Raw genomic sequence first — 19101 nt, forward strand, 5'->3', positions numbered from 1 at the left:
AATTCAAATTCTAGATTTGAATTGATGCTCTTAATATTTATGGATTTTTTTTCAAGCTTCTGGTGATGTTTGTTCAGTAAAAGAAGACTTTTCCGTCGATTATGAAGCGTCTTTGATGGCTTTGTAAAATCTCAAGATACTATGACGTTTTAGTCTTTTGGAGATGCTCATAGATTAGAGTATGTGTGCGTGCATTCATAGAAACGAAGACATGCTGGTGTTTATATTATACCGATTTCGATTGCACCCTGTTAGAAATAAAAAAAAGCTCAGCAAGCAGAAGCGCTGGAGCGAGCACACCGCGATTGACCCCATGCAGAGCATGCGTGGACCGCGGAGGCGCCTCCGGAGTCTCAGTCGCCGCACCCGCGACTAGCACCCATCAATCTGCCGACGGATTGTTCGCCTGATTGACCGAAGGTCGAGCGCCGTCCATCCACGTACGTCCGCGCGCGAAGCAGCGCGGATCCCGGAGGCACGTAGTACGTCTTTGCTCCGAGGGTGGCCCGTGGACATCACGCAGCTGCATTCCAGCGTACCCCGGAGACCGGGCTACAGCGACTCCGGCCAAGTGGAGACAGCCACGGCTACCAACCAACCAACCCCCCCAACTAGACTCATCGGCCCTGCCGCGCGTGGCGGCAGCAAGCCAGCAACGACGGCCCGCCCCGCCCGCCCTCATTCAGGGCTGGTTGGAGCGTCGCTGGTCTGCACGCTGTGGCTAACCGATCGACGCACGTTAGTGACGATGCGCGGTTAATCAATCGACGGCACCGCGCGACGGCGACGGCGAGACGGGCGGGTTGACCGTCAAGGGGTGACGCGTGATTAAAAATACTCCGATATAGCACGCGCGGTGTGTGGGGTGGAGACATAGGCCGCGATTTGATCTGAGCTCTGAAGTCAAGGGGAAGGAGTCATATGCTAAGCTGCTGCTAATATCTGGTTTGTTGTTGGTTGTTGCGAGTGCTTAGGTAAGACCGTTTCGTTTGTACGTATGTTGCGTGAACTACCCTTTTTTTTGAGTTATATATATGTTGCATGAACTACTTCCTCTGTTCCAAATTAGTCGTCGTGGTTTCAGTTCAAATTTGGAACGAAGGGAGTACTCATTACATACTCGTCACATGTAAAAGGGCAAAACGAGAAGCCACATTGCCCATTGCCTCCTGCAGATTCTTATAAGTCTGTCACTGCCACCAAAAAAAAAAGATTCTTCTAAGTCAGACTGAGAGAGCCGAGTGACAGAGACAGAAGGTGGAGGGAGTTTACTCAGGAAGCCCAACTCGATAATCACGCCCCCCCGGAAAAAATAAGAAAAAACTCAATAATCACGAGCAACAGCACTTGCACACTCGTGGGCTGAAAAAACAAATCTTGCACATTCGCGGGCTCCAAGCGATGGCTTCGGAGGCCCAACTGCTTCCAAGGCCCAGCAGCCAGCATTTTGTCCCACGCCGCACCCACGCGTGCCGGCGTGCTGCGGCGGCACCCTTCACCTTCACCGGCGTCTCCTTCGTCCCCACCGCGCCCCAAAAGCGCAAAACCCCCAAATCCTCCAACCCTACCACGGACCCCCACCACCCAGGCCCTCCACCAAGCCTCCGCTCCGCCACCGCCGCGGCCGCCGCCCTCCGGCCTCTGCGCCGCCTCACTCCGACGGCACCGAGGTGAGCTCTCCGAGAAACCCGCATTGCGCGCCTACGCGCCGTTTCCCTCGCCGAGCTGTTCGTTCGTACGGTGTGCCAGCGCAACCCTAGTTAACTCCCTTCCGCCATGGACTGGTCTCACCTCTCGGCGCGTGCGTGCGTGTGTCTGGAGTCTGCAGCAGCGCGATGGAGCTCGCGAAGCAGGGGCGGCCGCAATTGCCTTCGGCTGCGCACCGGGCCGCGCAGGTCCCGTACCCCGCGGCGTTCCACCCCGGCGACTGGGGCGCGCGGGCGCCGGCCAGCTCCTACTTGATCGTGCCCATGAGCCAGCACCCGGCGCAGGCTGGCGTGCCCAGGCCCAGCGCGGACCTCACCGGGGCGAGGCCTTTGAGCAGGGTGTCGTTGAGGCCGCCGCAGCAGCAAGTGCTGCCTGTTCAAGCGGGTTTTCCTGGGATGGTTGCGTCGCAGCCGCCGCCGCCGACGCCCTCGGTGGTCAAGAAGACGCCGATGTCGCCCAAGGTCCAGATGCTCAAGTCGCTGCCGTCGCAGGTGTCTGCTGGCAAGCGTTCTGTTCAGAAGGAACTGCCGCCGAAGGCTCATCCGCAGTTGTCTGAGTCTGTGAGATCGAAATTCAGGGAGGCTCTGGCTGCTGCCTTTAGTACGGATTCTGACCAGCAGGTTGGGCAGAAACCTTCTGGAAATGTGTCACCTGTGGGATCATCTGGTGAGAACAGGCAGGCAGACGGTGGTAGAATGCAAGCAATCACAGCCATATTCCAGGATGCAGGTAAAGATGATGGTGGTGATGATGATAATGTCACAAAGGTTGCTGCTATCAGAAGAGAACACGGTGGCATGTTATGTAGCAATTTGGGATCAAACATGACAATGCAGCAACGAACAGAACATGTTCCCTTGGGAAACAAAGCATTGGGCAATAGCGCTGTTTCTTTAGATGATCTTCTGCAAGGTGATGGGCTTTGCTGGACTCCCCACATTGTTCTTGGAGCTTCTGAATCCATGTCACAACCCAATCCAAAAAGGGCCAGGATGTCTGATGTTCAAACTGGGGTTAACGTATCTCAAATTGGTCCGGAGCCTAAAAGAGCAACTACCATGGATGAGGTAATAGAAGGAAAGAAGGTCATGACTCATAAGGCCCAAAGGTTGGCATTTATAATTGAAGAGGAGCTGTTCAAATTATTTGGGGAAGTTAATAAGAAGTACAAGGAGAAAGGTAGATCACTTCTGTTCAATCTGAAAGATAAAAACAATCCTGGGCTGAGGGAACGAGTCTTGTCTGGAGAAATAACGCCTAAATGCTTATGTGCAATGACTACTGAAGAACTTGCTTCAAAGGAGCTTTCAGAGTGGCGGATGGCTAAAGCTGAAGAGCTTGCAAAAATGGTTGTTCTTCCTGATAGAGAAGTGGACGTTAGACGCTTGGTGAGAAAAACACACAAGGGAGAATTTCAAGTTGAGGTGGAAGAAACTGATGTTTTCCCTGTAGAAGTTGAGCTTGGTGGTGATTCACTTTCTTATGTAACATCAGAACCCGTTGCAGTTCAAACCAAATCTGACGATAAAGCAAGTGTACACAGGGAGATCAAGGAATCGGACAATAGTGTGCAAGATGTAGTTGGGACATGGAACAGCAATACATCATGCAATTTAGAATATCCAGAAAATGAGAAAAATTATCTCATGCTAGAACCAATGGTTGATGACTTGAAGGTTATGGAGAATCTTCCACTGATCATGTCACTGGATGAATTCATGCAGGTCCTTGATTCAGAACCACATTCCAAAGATCAGTCCGTTGGAGCCCTGCAAGATGATCCTAATACTAACAAAGATGACAAAGCTAAGTCAGCAAATTTTCTCATAACCATGGACAAGGCCGCTGTATCAGAATTCCAATTTCATTGTGATGTGTCGTCTCCAAGAAGTTATTGTGAATCCAAATTAGAATCACGCATAAACAAACCAGTTCCAGTTTTGGATCCAGTTGAAGAACCAAAGGGAGATGTGTTGGTCAAATCCCCCACTGAAAAGGTGGGTGCTGAAAAATCAGATACTGTTAATGGCTCGATTCCTGAATCTACTATGCAGTGTAAGAAAACTCCTGATGCTGTGCTGACACATGACATTATATGGGAGGGAATAATTGAGCTCAGTTTGTCTTCAATCACAAATATCGTTGCTATCTTCAAAAGGTTTGTTTCATCTACCTTGCTTATGATACTCATGCATGATTAACCTTTATTTTTTTGAGATGTCCAGTTAACGACAAGAAGTACTTTCATTTGTAATTTCAACAATTTTAATGAACAACAGACCATTTCATTATGTAGAGCATCACATGTCCTAGTATGCATCTCAATGTTTTGGCGGCATCCATATTTCATCGTCATGTTGCTTCTCTTTTGCAGTGGTAAAAAGCCATCTACAAATGAGTGGCGCCGCTTTCTTGAAATCAAGGGAAGAGTGAGACTCAGTGCTTTTGAAGAATTTCTTGAACAGCTTCCTAAATCCAGGAGCCGTACTATAACGGTAACTATTATTTCTGTGTGTGGTTTCATATATGCTATTGTTGGTTTGATGACTACGTTGTTAACTAAAATTGGCAATTGGATTCTACCCTTTCTGTTACTGGCACATACACATTCTTGCACTTGTTGCCTTGCAAAACAGTTGTGTTTGTCGCTTTGACAGGATAATAATTGATTGTAAGGACCCATCAAAAACATGTGCTCTTGCGTGTGTTTCGTTGTGGTTACATCATATCTGCATAAACTGAATTTTCTTTATCATGTGAACTCACAGTGTACCCGTTCACAGTCTAGGCCCTGGGATGCCATAAAATGGAAGATTAAGGCTGCGTTCGACTCCTCTCCGCTCCCTCCACTCCGCTCCGGAGTGGACCAGGCTCTAGCTCATTTTCACGGAGCGGCTAAAACTGAGCTCCACAACTCCGCGGAGTCAGAGCGGAGAGTAGGGATTCCGAACAAGGCCTAAATGCCACCGTTATTTAGTGTGTTTGAAGCCTACATGGCAGACCGTGAAGGGATGGGCCTGTGGCCTAGTGGTGGGAGCGTGATTGTTCGTTCCAACCCACCTGGGTTCAGCCCTAGGATTGACAGGGTGTGCGATTTATTCAGGGTGCATCTCATGTTATATGGGATAGTGCATGCCAGCATGTGTGGGAGACCCACACTTGTGTGTAGGTGGGTGGTGTGAATGGTTGTGTGCGTATATCTTGTACCCTCACAAAAAAAAAATCATATACTAGTAGGAAGCGCTTTCCTGTCATGATCCATGTAGAGTTTTTTTTTCTCAACATATGTTGCAGTTGTAGTATTGTCAGGTACTGCGAATTTCATAATCTTTTCGTATGATAAGCCGTCGACTTCGTAGTGTACACAACTGAGTTTCCTGCAACAGATCAATAGAAGCAAGCCATGGATAGACCTAGTCACCTAGTCATCGTATAGTTAGTTAATAGTTTGATACTTCTACATTGTGACATTTGGTACATTTACTGTTACATTAGTGTTATATTGAGCCATTTACTTTCTTGAAGGTCACCTGTGTACGGTTAACAAAGGTGCAGATAGATTTTTATATAGCAAAACAAATAGATTGCTTTGAGCTTTGACATACTGAACTTGAGCATCTTCGTACGATACTGTTAGGGTGCTCTTACCAACAGTATGGTATTGCAAAGCGACCGGGAGAATAAACATTGGACAAGAAAAGAAAGGAAAGGGAAAGCCCTGATAAGAATATATATACATGTTTAGCATTACTGTTAAAGTGTATCGTGGTTCATGCAATGTGTTCTTGTGCCCTTCCAATATGGTAATTTATGATGGCAACTGCAACTGTATGCAGGACCGCGTATTTGAATTATAATTCTATTGCGTGAGGCAAACTCGTGCCTTCACAGGCTTTCTGTGATTGCTCCCAAATCCCGTCAGATTTGATATTTGTGTTAGTTTACGCCACATGCAACATAATTATTCATTATAATATCATGATTTTCTCTTAGTGAGCAACCGAACATACTTAAGCACTAAATTGAAAAAGAATAAAATCACACAGATTGCACACATGCTGTAAGCCTTGTGCTACTGCAAGTAACTGAATACCTGAAATGCCGCTGCAAAACAGACACTCCTTATTTTATCACCACTTCTTAAAATTGTACTGTTTTTGCTAGGGCCGTGGACAGCTGCAAATGCCCAAATTTAGTTATTATTGTACTATCATTTATTATAGATAGACTATTCTTAGATATAGTTTGCTAGTTTTATAGGTAGATGGACTATTTTTCTCTGAGATTGAGATCTAGGTAATCTATCTCTAAACAATAACAAACTCTATAGTGTGACTATTAACTTACGGATATCCTAATGATAACCAAACTTGGGTATTTTCATGTTGTACTTCTTCATAATACCCATCTCGTCCTCATCTTCTTTTTGATGAAAACGCTATTTGTTGGCCCCTCTCTTTGATGCCACACCAAGCCAAACTTTTCTTTCTTCCCCTGTCGGGCACCATACCGTGCCACAGGCTCTGTCAGTGTTTGGCTATCCGCTCTCCTAGGCCCGATCTAGCCATGGTAGCGGCTACATGGCAGGCCTCGCATCTCACTGAACCTTGTTGAAGCTGCTACCACCCTCCTACATGTTGTTCCTTCATTGTTCACCCCCTTGCTGCAATACCATTGTCGATAGCATCGCCGAGACCTTCCCTACCCTTATTGACGCCAAATAAACATTCCTTGCTGCTTGCCCTTCTCGCCATTCTGCCAAGCCTTGCCATTGCCATGCTTCAGCCTCGTGTCATCTCTTCTCTCTCCTTATACCGAAAAAGGCTTCATGGCCCACTTTATAAATAAAGCCATAAGGATACAAACACCGAAGGTTCTCACACAAACACAAGGTTAGAAGGGAAAAAGAAAGGAAAACACGAAAGTTACTTGCTGGGGGCACAGCAAAACAAGCCCACAAAACACACAGAACCACGGTACACAGTACGCTACTTCGCTCTCCTTATGAGGTCCTGCCTCTTGCCATTCCAGCAGCCGAGAGACCTTCCTTCATGCTCCCACCTGCTGGAATTTGCCGCTGCATCGCCAGGCTATGGTCCTAGTCTACCATGCCATGCAGAAGATAACATAAGCTTGGGCTGTTATGACTAGTTGGTTGGGTGGAGGCAGTCTGATCAGAGCCCCAACCCAGGCATCGATGCTGCTTTGGCAGAGATTTGATGAGTAGGCATGGATCAGTGAAAGGGAAGGGGAGATAAGATTGGGATAGTTAGGAAGAGGTTAGCTAACTGGTGGCCCAAGGCTGACAGAACAAGCTGATATGTGGGCCATATTGGATCAGTTCTTTTGTGACGAAGGGCAAATGGTTTTTGCTTACCTGTCACAGCTAGCTCAGGAAGTTTGGTCAACAGTGGCAATAGAGCAAGGTTATTAAAATAGCGGCATATGAATTTTACGGCCCTAAACTGGAACCTTTTTTTTTTTTGAACAAAGAAACTGGAATCTGTATGCTCATTTTAACATCCATATTTTTGTGTGAATTTGAATAACAAATAAACTACTAGTACTATTTAGACTTTGGTAGACTGCCCTGTTCACATTGTACTGAATTCAAATATCGAATATTTCTGGTAATCTGTACCTATTTCACACCTTTCTGGCTACTCTTGAGTTTTGCTCCTGAAAACATTGTTTTTTTTTACATTGAGCATCTGTCACTTGTTTTACAGGTAACTGAGTTACGTTGGAAGGAGGGCTCTCTTGAGAGTGGTCGACATCATCTCTTAAAGGTTCCTCCTTACTATCTCTCAAGTATTTGCTCTTGAGTCGAAGCTTAGCACTGTCACACAGCTCCTGATTTGCTAACAATCTATCATTCTTCTGCAGACTATTGACTCATATATAGCAGATGAGAGAGTAGGGCTAGTGAAGCCTTCTGAAGGGGTGGAGTTGTACCTCTGTCCTTCTCAAGGGAAGGCAGCTCAGATACTTGCTGACCACCTGCCAAAGGAGCACTTGGGTAGTTTTACTGTGCCTGGAACATCTATCATCGGAGTCGTTGTGTGGCGAAGACCCCATGCCTCATCTAGGGTGCCCAACAGGCAAGAGGACTCCAAGAGGCAGGCTGCCACTTCTGGTTCAGCTATGCCCATGATCTCTCAGCCATCATCTCGCTCTTCCAATGCTTCTCATCAGGAAGTTGTAACCGCTGATGTTCCTCCTGGCTTTGGTTCTGGTGTTGTTAGGGATGATGATGACCTACCTGAATACAATTTCGTTAGCGTGTCAAACTCGGCTGCCAATGTGACAGTGCCACAGAGTTACAGGAGCCATCAGCATCTACCTCTCAGTTCTCCTCCGACAGACCGAGTGAGAGAATTGATTCGCAAGTATGGTAACAGATCTGCTGCAGCCCAACCCTGGAACAGCAATGGCGACGACGATGACTTGCCAGAATGGGATCCGTGTTCTCAAGGTAACCTCCAGCAGGCGCGGATTCCACAGCCACGTTACCCTTATCAACACCATGAGCAGCTGCAGTACCATTCCTTGCTTCAGCAATCGCAAAGCTCATTGTCCCAGGCATACCCCCAGCAGCACCAGCATGTTGCCATGCCCGTGCATGCTCAGTCGCTGACCTACAGCCACCCAACGCAGCCTGCTCAGCAATCCTACTTCGGTGTACCAGACGATGGCAGTGGGTCCTACGTCAATGGTGTAACCCATGGCACCGGGAAGGCGGGAGCCAATGGATGATGGCATGGAATCCAGGGTAGTTCTGTGCGTTCTCTGCAAAGCATCCGTTCTAATCGTTTGCAAGGATCTGGCGGTAGTATCGTGTCTGTGTTTGGTCCACCTATCGTAAGTGTCTGCTCAATGCTCACTATGATGGTGTAAGAATCATCCATCTTTATGGTATGGTCTCGTATCTTATTTGCTACTGGTGATTCCTGTGCTATCATTCTGATGTTATTATGAATGCCTTTTAAAACGAGTATAGTAATCAGTACAAGAGCTCCCCTGCTTTCCTTTTTCACTACTCCTAGATTTGATCAACAGATAGACAGATTGTGTATGGATGAAGCTCAGAAAGATCTTGCTTCGTTTCCACCTGAGCAACTCATGAAAACTAATTCAATCTTGAAAAAACAAGCAGCGAGCGTCTACACCAGGGCTGCTTCTGAAATATTCCAAACGGAGTTGATTGAGTCGCTGTTTTTTTTTGAGAGTACGCCAATAGCGTACCATATCTTTATAGAAGACAGAGTTAATATTTACAAGAGCCTAGTGTAGATGGGAACATCTGCGAAGGCACACCCACTCCACACAAAAAACAAGATCACTCTCGCTGTTAAGGTTCAGGACATCCCTTGTGAAGCCAAGTACTATGTCAAAAGAGGTGGTGATCCTCCTACCAGGCACACTGTTGCCTGCAATGTTGCCGAGAAGAAGGCTTTGGTGTGACTGCTGCAGGTTTGCTTTCTCGGCGATATTATGCAGACATGTGCTGGGAGTATTCATTTTAGCTCACATCGACAAGCAATGGACGAAGAAGGAAAATGCAGGGCCAGTGTTTGTTAGACACATCCTTGAAGATGAAAACCGGCACGCAGATTCTGTGACTTGGAGGTCCAATGATCTCGTTGGTGGTGACCCGGTGAGGCGTGGAGAGAAGGGAGCTCTATCAGCAGGCTCCTTCAAATTTGCAGAAGAAGTACCGCACTAAGCCTATAGAGAAATAGATAAACTGACCAAGGCTAGTGCCGGACAAGGCTGTCGCGGCCCACCGGCGCTCTACCGCTGCTGGAGGGACGGCGACGGCGGTGCGGCCGGGCAAGGTGGCCAGTGGACACGCGCATGAGGTGGCCGTCTGGTATAAACTATAGCTTTTTTTAGTTTGTAGTTAAACGACCGGAATATCGGTCATATATGTAAATTATATCCTAACTTGAAATCCGACGGGTTTACTTACATTTGTCTGGTTATTTTAAACCTTATTTGAAATATATATGGATAGCTTTGAATGACCGGTTCCTACATCAATATTCGCGGACTAGTACTCTCTATCCGTGAACAACGGATGCGATGGGTTTACAGGTCAGTGTGGAGATGCCCTTAGGCTGCAGTGCAATTGTGCAAAGAACAAATCGACTGAAACCTGTTTGTGTGAGTCGACTGACCCAAAAATTAAAACCAGTCAACTTGCACGTATTGATCCCATACTAGCATTACTCCTAGTATATTTTAGGGCTCGGCCTAGCTACCTCTCACCGCGTCTCAAGGGGCCAAGAAGAAGAAGAAACTTTCAAAGCAGCCCTCACCCCACGCCTGCATATGTGCCATTCTTAGCTTGCTCTTAATTAATCTGAACCTCTTCTTCTTGCTACCACCGCGAGAAAGCAGCTGAGGCGCTCCCTTTCTCCTTCAAATTTGGACCTTAATTTCCAGCTCCTGCGTCCCATTCTCCAAACGCCCAGCACCTCATACTCTTCGTTGCTTTCCTAACTTTGGTTCACTCTCGGGAGAAGCTAATTAACCATCACCTCATACTCCGCCGATGCCTCCTTCGCCTCTTGCCGTCCGCGAAGAACCATGAACTACACCGGGAGCGCCCTCTCCCTCCTCGTCCCCAAAGCCACCAAGGACATGTCCCGCCTGCACCAAGGCTACGACCGTGGCTAGCTCCGGCTAGCTACTAGTACTTGCAGTATACCTTTTCTGTTTAGATCCTTCCCCGTTGTCAGTTGATAGTTTCTCACACCGATCAGCCATGAAGGAGGTGGGTCAGAAGAAGAACATCCTGGCCAAGACGCTCCAGAAGTGCCGGTCGTTGGGCCACCGGAGGCAGCCGGCAGCCTACGGCGGTGGCGGCAGCGCCAGTGCCCCGGCGTCGCCACGCGCGGCCGATGGCAGGGCGGCGGCGTGGGCCGTGCCGGCGGGGTACTTCGCCGTGCTCGTGGGGCCGGAGAAGGAGCGGTTCGCGGTGCGCGCCAGGTGCGCGAACCACCCCCTGTTCCGGGCGCTGCTGGACGAGGCCGAGACGGAGTACGGCTTCGCCGGCTGCGCCGGCCCGCTCGAGCTGCCCTGCGCCGTCGATGATTTCATGGAGGTGATGTGGGAGATGGAGCAGGGGGGCGGCGTCGCGTCGTCGCCCAGCTGCGCTCGCTTCGCCGGCAGGGGCCACCACCAACAACAACAGCGCCACGGGTACCACATGTTGAGTCCGGGCACGTTCCGGTTCCTCGTCGCCGGCCGATCGTGATCACCATGCACGTGCTTGCTCTTCGCCAACGACGGTCTAAGTCCATCGTTGTAATCTTCCTTTTCTTCCTCTTTTTCTTTACGTGTAGGTTGTTGATGTCGAATGCATGTAGAAGTTAATTCTTCATCGCCTGCTTGATGGACTGCTAGCTTAGGGTGTTGATGTGATAATTTCATAAGTTGCCAACGTTTCTTGGTCCATCAGTTAGTGTGCATTTCGCGTGTTCTCCATGTGAATCAGATATGTATATGGTGCTCATTGTAAATGTAAACTATGGACAGAAGATGCTTCCTTTTGTTTTTGTAGAAGGACAAGTTATGGGCTGTGCAATCTCGATGTATTGATTGGTGCACCAGACACGTATATATAAGTACAGAGGTGGGCCACAACCTCAACTATACAAAGGAAACAGGAGGTGGGCCCTACACACAAATATACACGTACACAATATACTCAACACCCCCCCCCCCGCGCAGTCGAAGCGGCGCCAGTGACGCAAAGACTGGAACGGAACTCCTCGAAGGTAGAAGTCGGCAGTCCCTTCGTCATCACATCGGTGAACTGTTGGGCAGTCGGCACATGGAGAACCCGAATACGTCCAAGAGCCACCTGCTCGCGCACAAAGTGAATGTCCAGCTCAATGTGTTTAGTCCGGCGATGATGAACGGGGTTGGCGGAGAGGTACACCGCAGAAACGTTGTCACAGTAGACAACCGTAGCCTGGGAGACGTCATGATGCAACTCCTGAAGTAACTGTCGTAGCCAGGTGCACTCGGCAACAGCGTTGGCCACAGCTCGGTACTCAGCCTCCGCGCTGGAGCGCGAAACCGTGGGTTGTCGCTTGGACGACCACGAGACGAGTGAAGGACCGAGGTAGACGCAGTAGCCGGAGGTGGACCGACGAGTATCGGGGCAACCAGCCCAGTCTGCATCGGAGTAGGCCACCATCTCCAGAGAAGTAGACGCCGTGAGTGTCAATCCGAGGGTCATCGTGCCGCGGATGTAACGAAGGATCCGCTTCACGAGAGTCCAATGGGAGTCACGAGGGGCGTGCATGTGGAGACACACCTGCTGAACAGCATACTGAAGATCCGGTCTGGTGAGAGTCAAGTACTGAAGAGCGCCGACGATAGACCGGTAGAAAGGAGCATCCGACGCAGGCGAGCCCTCAAGAGCAGAAACCTTGGCCTTCGTGTCAACAGGAGTAGCAACACGGTGACAGTTGAGCATGCCAGCACGCTCAAGAAGCTCATGTGCATACTTCTGCTGATGAAGAAAGAAACCATCCGGGCGCCGAACGACCTTAATGCCAAGGAAATAATGTAGAGCACCCAAGTCCTTAATGGCAAACTCGTCACGCAGCCGGAGAGTAATCTGCTGAAGAAGAGCTGCGGAGGAGGCCGTCAAGATGATGTCATCGACGTAAAGAAGCAAGTATGCAGTCGTGTCACCGTGGCGATAGACAAACAATGAGGCGTCCGAGCGAGTAACGCTGAAGCCCAGTGTCTGAAGAAACCCGGCGATCCGCTGGTACCAGGCGCGGGGTGCTTGCTTGAGCCCGTAAAGAGAGCGGGACAGCAGACACACATGGCCAGGAAGTGAGGCGTCGACGAAACCGGTGGGTTGCTCACAATACACCTGCTCCTCAAGATGGCCGTGGAGAAAGGCGTTGGAGACATCCATCTGGTGAACGGGCCAGCCGCGGGAGACGGCGAGCTGGAGGACGATGCAGATCGTGCCCGGTTTTACAACCGGGGCAAACGTCTCAGTGAAGTCCACTCCAGCACGCTGGCGGAAACCACGGACCACCCAGCAAGCCTTGTAGCACTCGAGAGTACCGTCCGAGCGGGTCTTGTGGCGAAAGACCCACTTGCCGGTGATGACGTTGGCGCGAGAAGGCCGGGGAACCAGTGTCCAGGTGCGGTTCCGTTGAAGAGCATCAAACTCCTCCTGCATCGCCGCAAGCCAGTGAGGATCACGTAGGGCGACGCGAGCGGACGCTGGAAGAGGCGACGGCTCCGCGATGGAGGCTGAGAGGACATACTCGTCGCTCGAGTACCGGAGGCTCGGACGATGAACGTCGGTACGAGCCCGTGTAACGGGGCCAGGCGGCGCCGTCGGAGCCACCGGCGAGGCAGCCGGAGAGGCGGCCGGCGAGGCGGCCGGCGAGGCCGGCGGCGTCGGAGCCGGTGTCAGGACCGGCGAGGTGGCCTGCGTCGTGGCGGCCAAAGAGGCGGCCGAGCCAGCGGCGCCCGACCCCGCGGCGCCCGAGTCGGGGGCGGCGGGTGAAGGAGGGGCGCCAGCCGCGCCGGCAGGGTCGGTCGAGGAGGCCGAGGGAGCGGGTGCCGGCGTGAGGGTGCGAGGACCGCCAAAGCCCGGAGGCGGTCCACGGGCCGAACGAGACCGTCCACCTAACGAGGTCGTCGAAGGGCTGCCGGTGGCCGGCGGTGACGAAGCGATAAGAGGTACCTGCTGCTGAAACAGAAACACCATCTCATCAAAGTAAACGTGTCGGGAGGTGAAAACACGATGGGAGACGGGATCATAGCAGCGGTAGCCCTTAGTGTTAGGTAGGTAGCCGAGAAAGATGCAGGCGACGGAGCGGGGTGCAAACTTATGAGGCGCAGTAGCGGCGATGCTAGGGTAGCAAAGGCAGCTGAAGATGCGAAGCCCATCATAAGAGGGGGGGTGCACCGAGTAGAAGATGATGAGGTGTAAAGTTTCCGTGAGTACGACATGGGCGGATGTTGATGAGGAGAGAAGCGGTGGCGAGAGCGTCAGGCCAAAAGCGTGGAGGCACGTTGGCATGAAAGAGAAGAGTCCTAACGCAGTCATTGAGAGTGCGAAGGATGCGCTCAGCGCGACCGTTCTGCTGCGAGGTGTACGGACAAGTGAGACGAAAAATCGTGCCATGTGTGGTGAGAAGATGACGAACAACGAGGTTGTCAAACTCCTTCCCGTTGTCTGTCTGCAACGCGAGAATGGGACGACCAAACTGCGTGAGAACATAGGAGTAGAAGGCGGCGAGTGTGGATATAACATCCGACTTGCGGCGCAACGGGAAGGTCCACACATAATGCGAAAAATCATCAAGTATGACAAGATAATAAAGAAAGACCGTATTACTTGCAACAGCAGAGGTCCAAACATCACTATGAATTAACTCAAACGGGTACGATGCAACAAAAGAAGAAGCCCTAAACGGAAGACGAGCATGTTTGCTGAGGCGGCATGCATGACACAAGTGATCCTCGTTCTTATTACACGTGAAAGAAAAACTCCGAAGTATGTGGCGAAGGGTGGCAGGATTAGGATGACCCAAGCGAGCATGCCAAAGGTCCACTCCGGTGGCGAGGGCGACAGGGGCGGCGGAAGTGGTGGAGGTGGCGGAGTGAACCGGGTAGAGCTCGTCGGGGCTGTCACATCGATGGAGCACCATCCGCGTGTGAGCATCCTTAACAGAAAAGCCATATTCGTCAAATTCAACGATAACCGGATTTTCACGTGTAAGAGAACGAACGGAAACAAGATTTTTAATAAGTTCAGGGGAAACTAGAATATTAGACATGGATATTGGAGTGGAGTTAGACGGAAAATATGTATGATCAATATGGGTGATAGGAAGAGAAGATCCGTCACCGACGGTGATGCGGTTGGAAGTGTGGACAGGATGGGCGGTGTGGAGGTTACCGGGGTACGCCGCCATGTGAGCGGTGGCGCCACTGTCCATGTACCAATCGCCACCGCCGGTGTAGCTGGACGGGGAAGGAGTGTTGTGGAGAGCCGCCAGAAGAGCCGGGTCCCACGGTGCCGGCGGGAGAGGCGGCGCGGCCGTCAGGGGCAGCAGCGGCGGCCCACCTGCCAGCGGCTGCTGGCCGTAGGGCGCCGCGTAGGGCGGCGACGCGGCGTAGAACGCCTGGTGTGGCTGTGGCCGGGCGCCGAGAAGTCCCGGGGCAGGGGTCCGAGGAATCGGCATGGAGTATGCGTGCTCAACGCCGGTCCATGGGTTCTGGCCAGCGTACCACGGGGCTGGCTGATAAGCCTGCTGCGGTGGGCGGGGTGCTCCTCCCTGAGCGCCGGCGCCCCCCTGCTTGCGGCCACCACGATGGCCGCCGCGACGACCCCCCCCATTGGCCGCCGGCTGGGGCGGCGGGAAGGGGGCGGCCGGGGCGGGCGGGAAGCCTGGCGGGAAGGCGGGCGCCGCCGGCTGTGGCGGCGTCGGGTGCGGCGGTGGCGGGGCTGGACCCCCGCGGGTGCCGGCGACGAGGGCAGTGTGGGTCGCGCGAGTCCGTGCCACCCGCATCCGGCGCTCCTTCAACTTGAGGTACACGACCACCTTAGCAAAGATGGGCTCCGGGATGAGGGTGAGGTTGGAGGCGGCGTTCCCGAAGTCCTCGTTGAGGCTGCTGGAGAGGGTGCTGATGAGGAGCTCGTCACCGATCTTTTTCCCGAGATCACGGAGCTCGTCGGCGAGCTTCTTGAGGCGCATTTAAAAATCATCAATGAAGGAATCAAGTTGCTGACACCCGTAAAACTCACCGTAGAGCAGGACCTTGTGCTGCAGCCGGTTGTCGGTGAAGAGGCCGTTGAGCTTGGTCCAGACCGCATAGGCGTCGTCCTCGTCATCCACCACGGTGTGGAAGAGGTCGCTGGAGATGGTGAGGTAGAACCAGCGGATGATGGTGGCGTCGAGGATCATCCACTCCTCGTCGTTGATTATGAGTGCCGAGTCCACGGTGCCGTCCACGTGGCCGTGCAGGAGGTACTCACGGAACACAAGTAAAAAATACCGCTTCCAGACGAAGTAGGACGCGGTGGTGTGATCAAGCTTGACTGGAACGCGCTCATGAATGTTGAGGTCGTGGACGAGGGTGACATCGGGACCGGCAAACGGGTTGGATACGGTGGACGAGGAGGAGCTCATGGCGAGGGTTAGGGTTTGGGACTCGGCGCGAGCGGATGGAGGCGGGGTGGTGCGGGTTGCGGTGCGGCTAGGAGGTGCGGCGGCGCAAGGGGCAGGGAAGGGTGCGGCGCGGGTGGGAGGAAGGGGTGCGGGCGTGGGCAGAAGCGGAGCAAGCGGCGCTAGCGGCCTTGGGGAGAGGCGGCGGCAGCGGCGGGCTCGGTGGCGGGGAGAGGCGGCGGCGACCAGCGGCGGCGGCGGCAACCGGGAGGGTGGTAGCGGCGGCTGGTAGCGGCGGCGGCGGCGCGTAGAGGCGCGGCGGCGGCGGCTTTAGGATTTAGAATTGTGCTGCAATAGATACCATGTAGAAGGACAAGTTATGGGCTGTGCAATCTCGATGTATTGATCGGTGCATCAGACACGTATATATAAGTACAGAGGTGGGCCACAATCTCAACTATAAAAAAAACAGGAGATGAGCTCTACACATAAATATACACGTACACAATATACTCAACAGTTTTGGACGAAGCGGAGACGAGATCCACCTAAGAGCACTATCCGGAACAATGATCAAAGTCTTTTGCCGGGCAACGGTTTTGTGAACCTGCTATAGGCTAAGGTCTAAACTATTCTCCCAAGTCCAAAACGATCCAACTCTTTGAGTCACTTGCGCCCACAAGCAGCACTAGAAAAAACATTCATCGACAACTCAAAGCGCGACGCCAAGGCTAATCTAAGCGCCATTTAAGAAAAAGGGTTAATCTAAACGCAAGTTGATTACTACCTGATGACCAGATAACCACCCCTCGTGGCAACTGAGCTGAGCTTCGTCAGGCTCGGATTTTTCTGACCTGCCACTTGCAGTCCAGCATGTGTCGTGATCCCGAACCTGTGATGTCAACACACACAATTATTGTCATTATAGTAAAACTACACAATATAGAAATATGAACATGACATAGGCTACCGTCCCAAAATAGAGAAATATCATCATCTCACCACTGGCAAACCATATCGTCGCATATGGAAGGGAAATTTGACAAAGCTTCCATAAAATGAGAAATAAATCACATTCTTATTTTCTCGCACACACTTCTTTTAGAAAAGAAGGATCACTCCTGGCCTCTGCATCAGAGTGATGCATGCAGCCCCACTCTCGCACACACTTAGGGGGGTCTCTCATGATCAATAGTTGTTGCATGGCTTGTCTTATTGATTACATCCTTTGCCATGCTCTAACCATACTATCATCAATACACCTAAAATGGGTAGATTGAAAGTGCATCTGACACTTAATTATATTTTGGTGTGATGACAATATGATCAGTAGAACTAATAACCAATTCTAAAGTTTACCTCGGGTTATTGATTCCCTGGAAGTTTAATGTGGAGATGATTGCCCCGCCCCCACCCCATATTTTGAAAAGATCAAAGGCGTGGTTTTCCGACGGCTCGATGGTTTTCGTTTTGGTTCGATTTGATTCGTAGGACAACCGCACTATTAAGAGGGGTCATTGTGGATTGGTTTTGTGTTCGTACATTCTAAAACATATACACCAATCTTCTTACACCTACCACTTTAAATTACCTTCTTTGTGCTTTTGTGGAGGTATCCATGGAGATGAAATAAAAAGTTTTTGGACACCATGTGTGTTCGGAAACGTAGTAGAAAAAAAATCGCACCTACGATCACCCAAGATCAATATGAGGATGCATAACGAGTTGGGATCACGACCGTTACCGTCACCGAGTTGCAGCGGAAGAAGAACATGTCGGTGTAGATCGTATTTGGAGTCCCTCGAACCGTCGATGAACGACCCCTCGTACCGCCCACGAACAGTCCCTCGAACTGAAGAACATGAACACGAATACAAACGATATTAATTCAATTCAGAACAAATAAGTTTGGGTCGATTCAATATGATCGTACTTCCAACGTCATAATCTAAAAGTTGTTTTAGGACTATCATTTAGCACTTTAAATGATATCCTAAGATCCATAAAATGTGATCACCAACAACACTTGAGCTAGTCCTAGAGGCAAGACTAGGAACCTTTTATTTAACCATTTATTATTCCAGACGTGCATATGTGTTTTCCACTCAATCACATATTCTAGGATCATAGCAGTTGTAGCATAGAATATAAACTCTATAATTATGAATATGGAATTGTAATAATACGAATATTATTGCCTCTAGGGCATATTTCAAATAGTCTCCCACTTGCACTAGAGTCAATAATCTAGTTAGCACTTTTAACTTTTACACCAATGGTAATCTGGTGTCAGTCCATGCTTTGCTTGTGGTATAGACTTCGTCCTATCGAATATGACAACTTCAGATCCATGTGTATCATTTACATTTCAATGCATCCATCATGCTTTCACATAAATTCATAATTTGCGTTAAACGAGCTTAGTATATATTGAATCACCGGCAATACCTTTGATTCCTTTAGATTGAGCTATAGACCCACTATCTGAGAATAATGTTTTATTTGCACAATCATCTAGAAACCAAGTTCATAAATGAACCTTTTGATTCATCACCCTCTATTGTTGCTTCTAAAGCGATAATATACTCAACCTTTTGTTATAGAATTCACCACAGTAACTTTCTTGGATCAATTCCAACTTACTGTGCCACCATAATTCAAAATTCACTTGGAGCACCGACTGAAGTTTTGTCAATGTACTACTTACATCAAGCATGTATTGATGTAACTAGCCGCGACAACAACAATCACCGGTAAAGCTGGCAAAACTAGTTGCGGCAAGTCGATCCTCAAGCCAACGCCGCCCCTCCACGCCTTGGCGGCAATAACGACAACTTTCCTGACGAGAACGTTGGGGGCTACCAGGAGCCTCGCAAGGTGGCGTGCATCCTTGGTGAGGCCTAGACCCCCTCATCCAACCACCACTTGAAGAAGTTCTCTCGCGAGGTGAACGTGGCCCTTCCGGAGGTTGAGGCCTCCATGCCCCTCAAGTGGTTGCGGTACACAATCTCCTTCGACTCCGCCAACCACCCCAAGTACACGAGGGTTGTGGGAACCATCCACATGTCGTGCACACCCACCGTCAACAATGTTGCCGTCACCAAGACACTCATCAATGGCAGCGCGGGCCTCAATGTGCTCTCCGTGGAAGCCTTCAAGAAGCTCCAAGTGCCCTACGAGCGCCTGATGCTAACGAGGCCCTTCTCTGGCGTGACCGACGGCTCCACTCTAC

The 19101-nt window shown here is 50.6% G+C and overlaps 2 protein-coding genes and 1 pseudogene across 2 annotated transcripts; 2 read left to right on the top strand and 1 right to left on the bottom strand.

Annotated features, from left to right (window-relative positions):
- The first annotated feature begins 1386 nt into the window (after positions 1 to 1386).
- LOC125519036 (uncharacterized) lies at positions 1387 to 8719 on the top strand. Its single transcript, XM_048683917.2, has 5 exons — positions 1387 to 1670; positions 1829 to 3865; positions 4082 to 4202; positions 7437 to 7496; positions 7594 to 8719. Exons 1-5 carry the CDS (start codon positions 1402 to 1404, stop codon positions 8461 to 8463), a joined length of 3357 nt encoding a protein of 1118 aa, XP_048539874.2. The 5' UTR covers positions 1387 to 1401; the 3' UTR covers positions 8464 to 8719.
- A 1275-nt stretch (positions 8720 to 9994) lies between these two features.
- LOC125522666 (auxin-responsive protein SAUR32-like) lies at positions 9995 to 11277 on the top strand. Its single transcript, XM_048687711.2, has one exon. It carries the CDS (start codon positions 10478 to 10480, stop codon positions 10967 to 10969), a length of 492 nt encoding a protein of 163 aa, XP_048543668.1. The 5' UTR covers positions 9995 to 10477; the 3' UTR covers positions 10970 to 11277.
- Positions 11278 to 11422: 145 nt separating this feature from the next.
- LOC147960418 (uncharacterized) lies at positions 11423 to 16000 on the bottom strand (annotated as a pseudogene).
- Positions 16001 to 19101: the final 3101 nt, after the last annotated feature.

This window comes from Triticum urartu, chromosome 7A (assembly GCF_056163025.1).
Source record: "Triticum urartu cultivar PI428250 chromosome 7A, HENAU_Tu73, whole genome shotgun sequence".
Taxonomy (NCBI): Eukaryota; Viridiplantae; Streptophyta; class Magnoliopsida; order Poales; family Poaceae; genus Triticum; species Triticum urartu.

Excerpts from the sequence above, each read along its gene's own strand:
- LOC125519036 (XM_048683917.2), top strand. The coding sequence starts at position 1,402 with ATGGCTTCGGAGGCCCAACTGCTTCCAAGGCCCAGCAGCCAGCATTTT. Across the intron at positions 1,671-1,828 it reads CTCACTCCGACGGCACCGAG|CAGCGCGATGGAGCTCGCGA; the intron begins GTGAGCTCTCCG and ends TGGAGTCTGCAG. Across the intron at positions 4,203-7,436 it reads CCAGGAGCCGTACTATAACG|GTAACTGAGTTACGTTGGAA; the intron begins GTAACTATTATT and ends CTTGTTTTACAG.
- LOC125522666 (XM_048687711.2), top strand. The coding sequence starts at position 10,478 with ATGAAGGAGGTGGGTCAGAAGAAGAACATCCTGGCCAAGACGCTCCAG.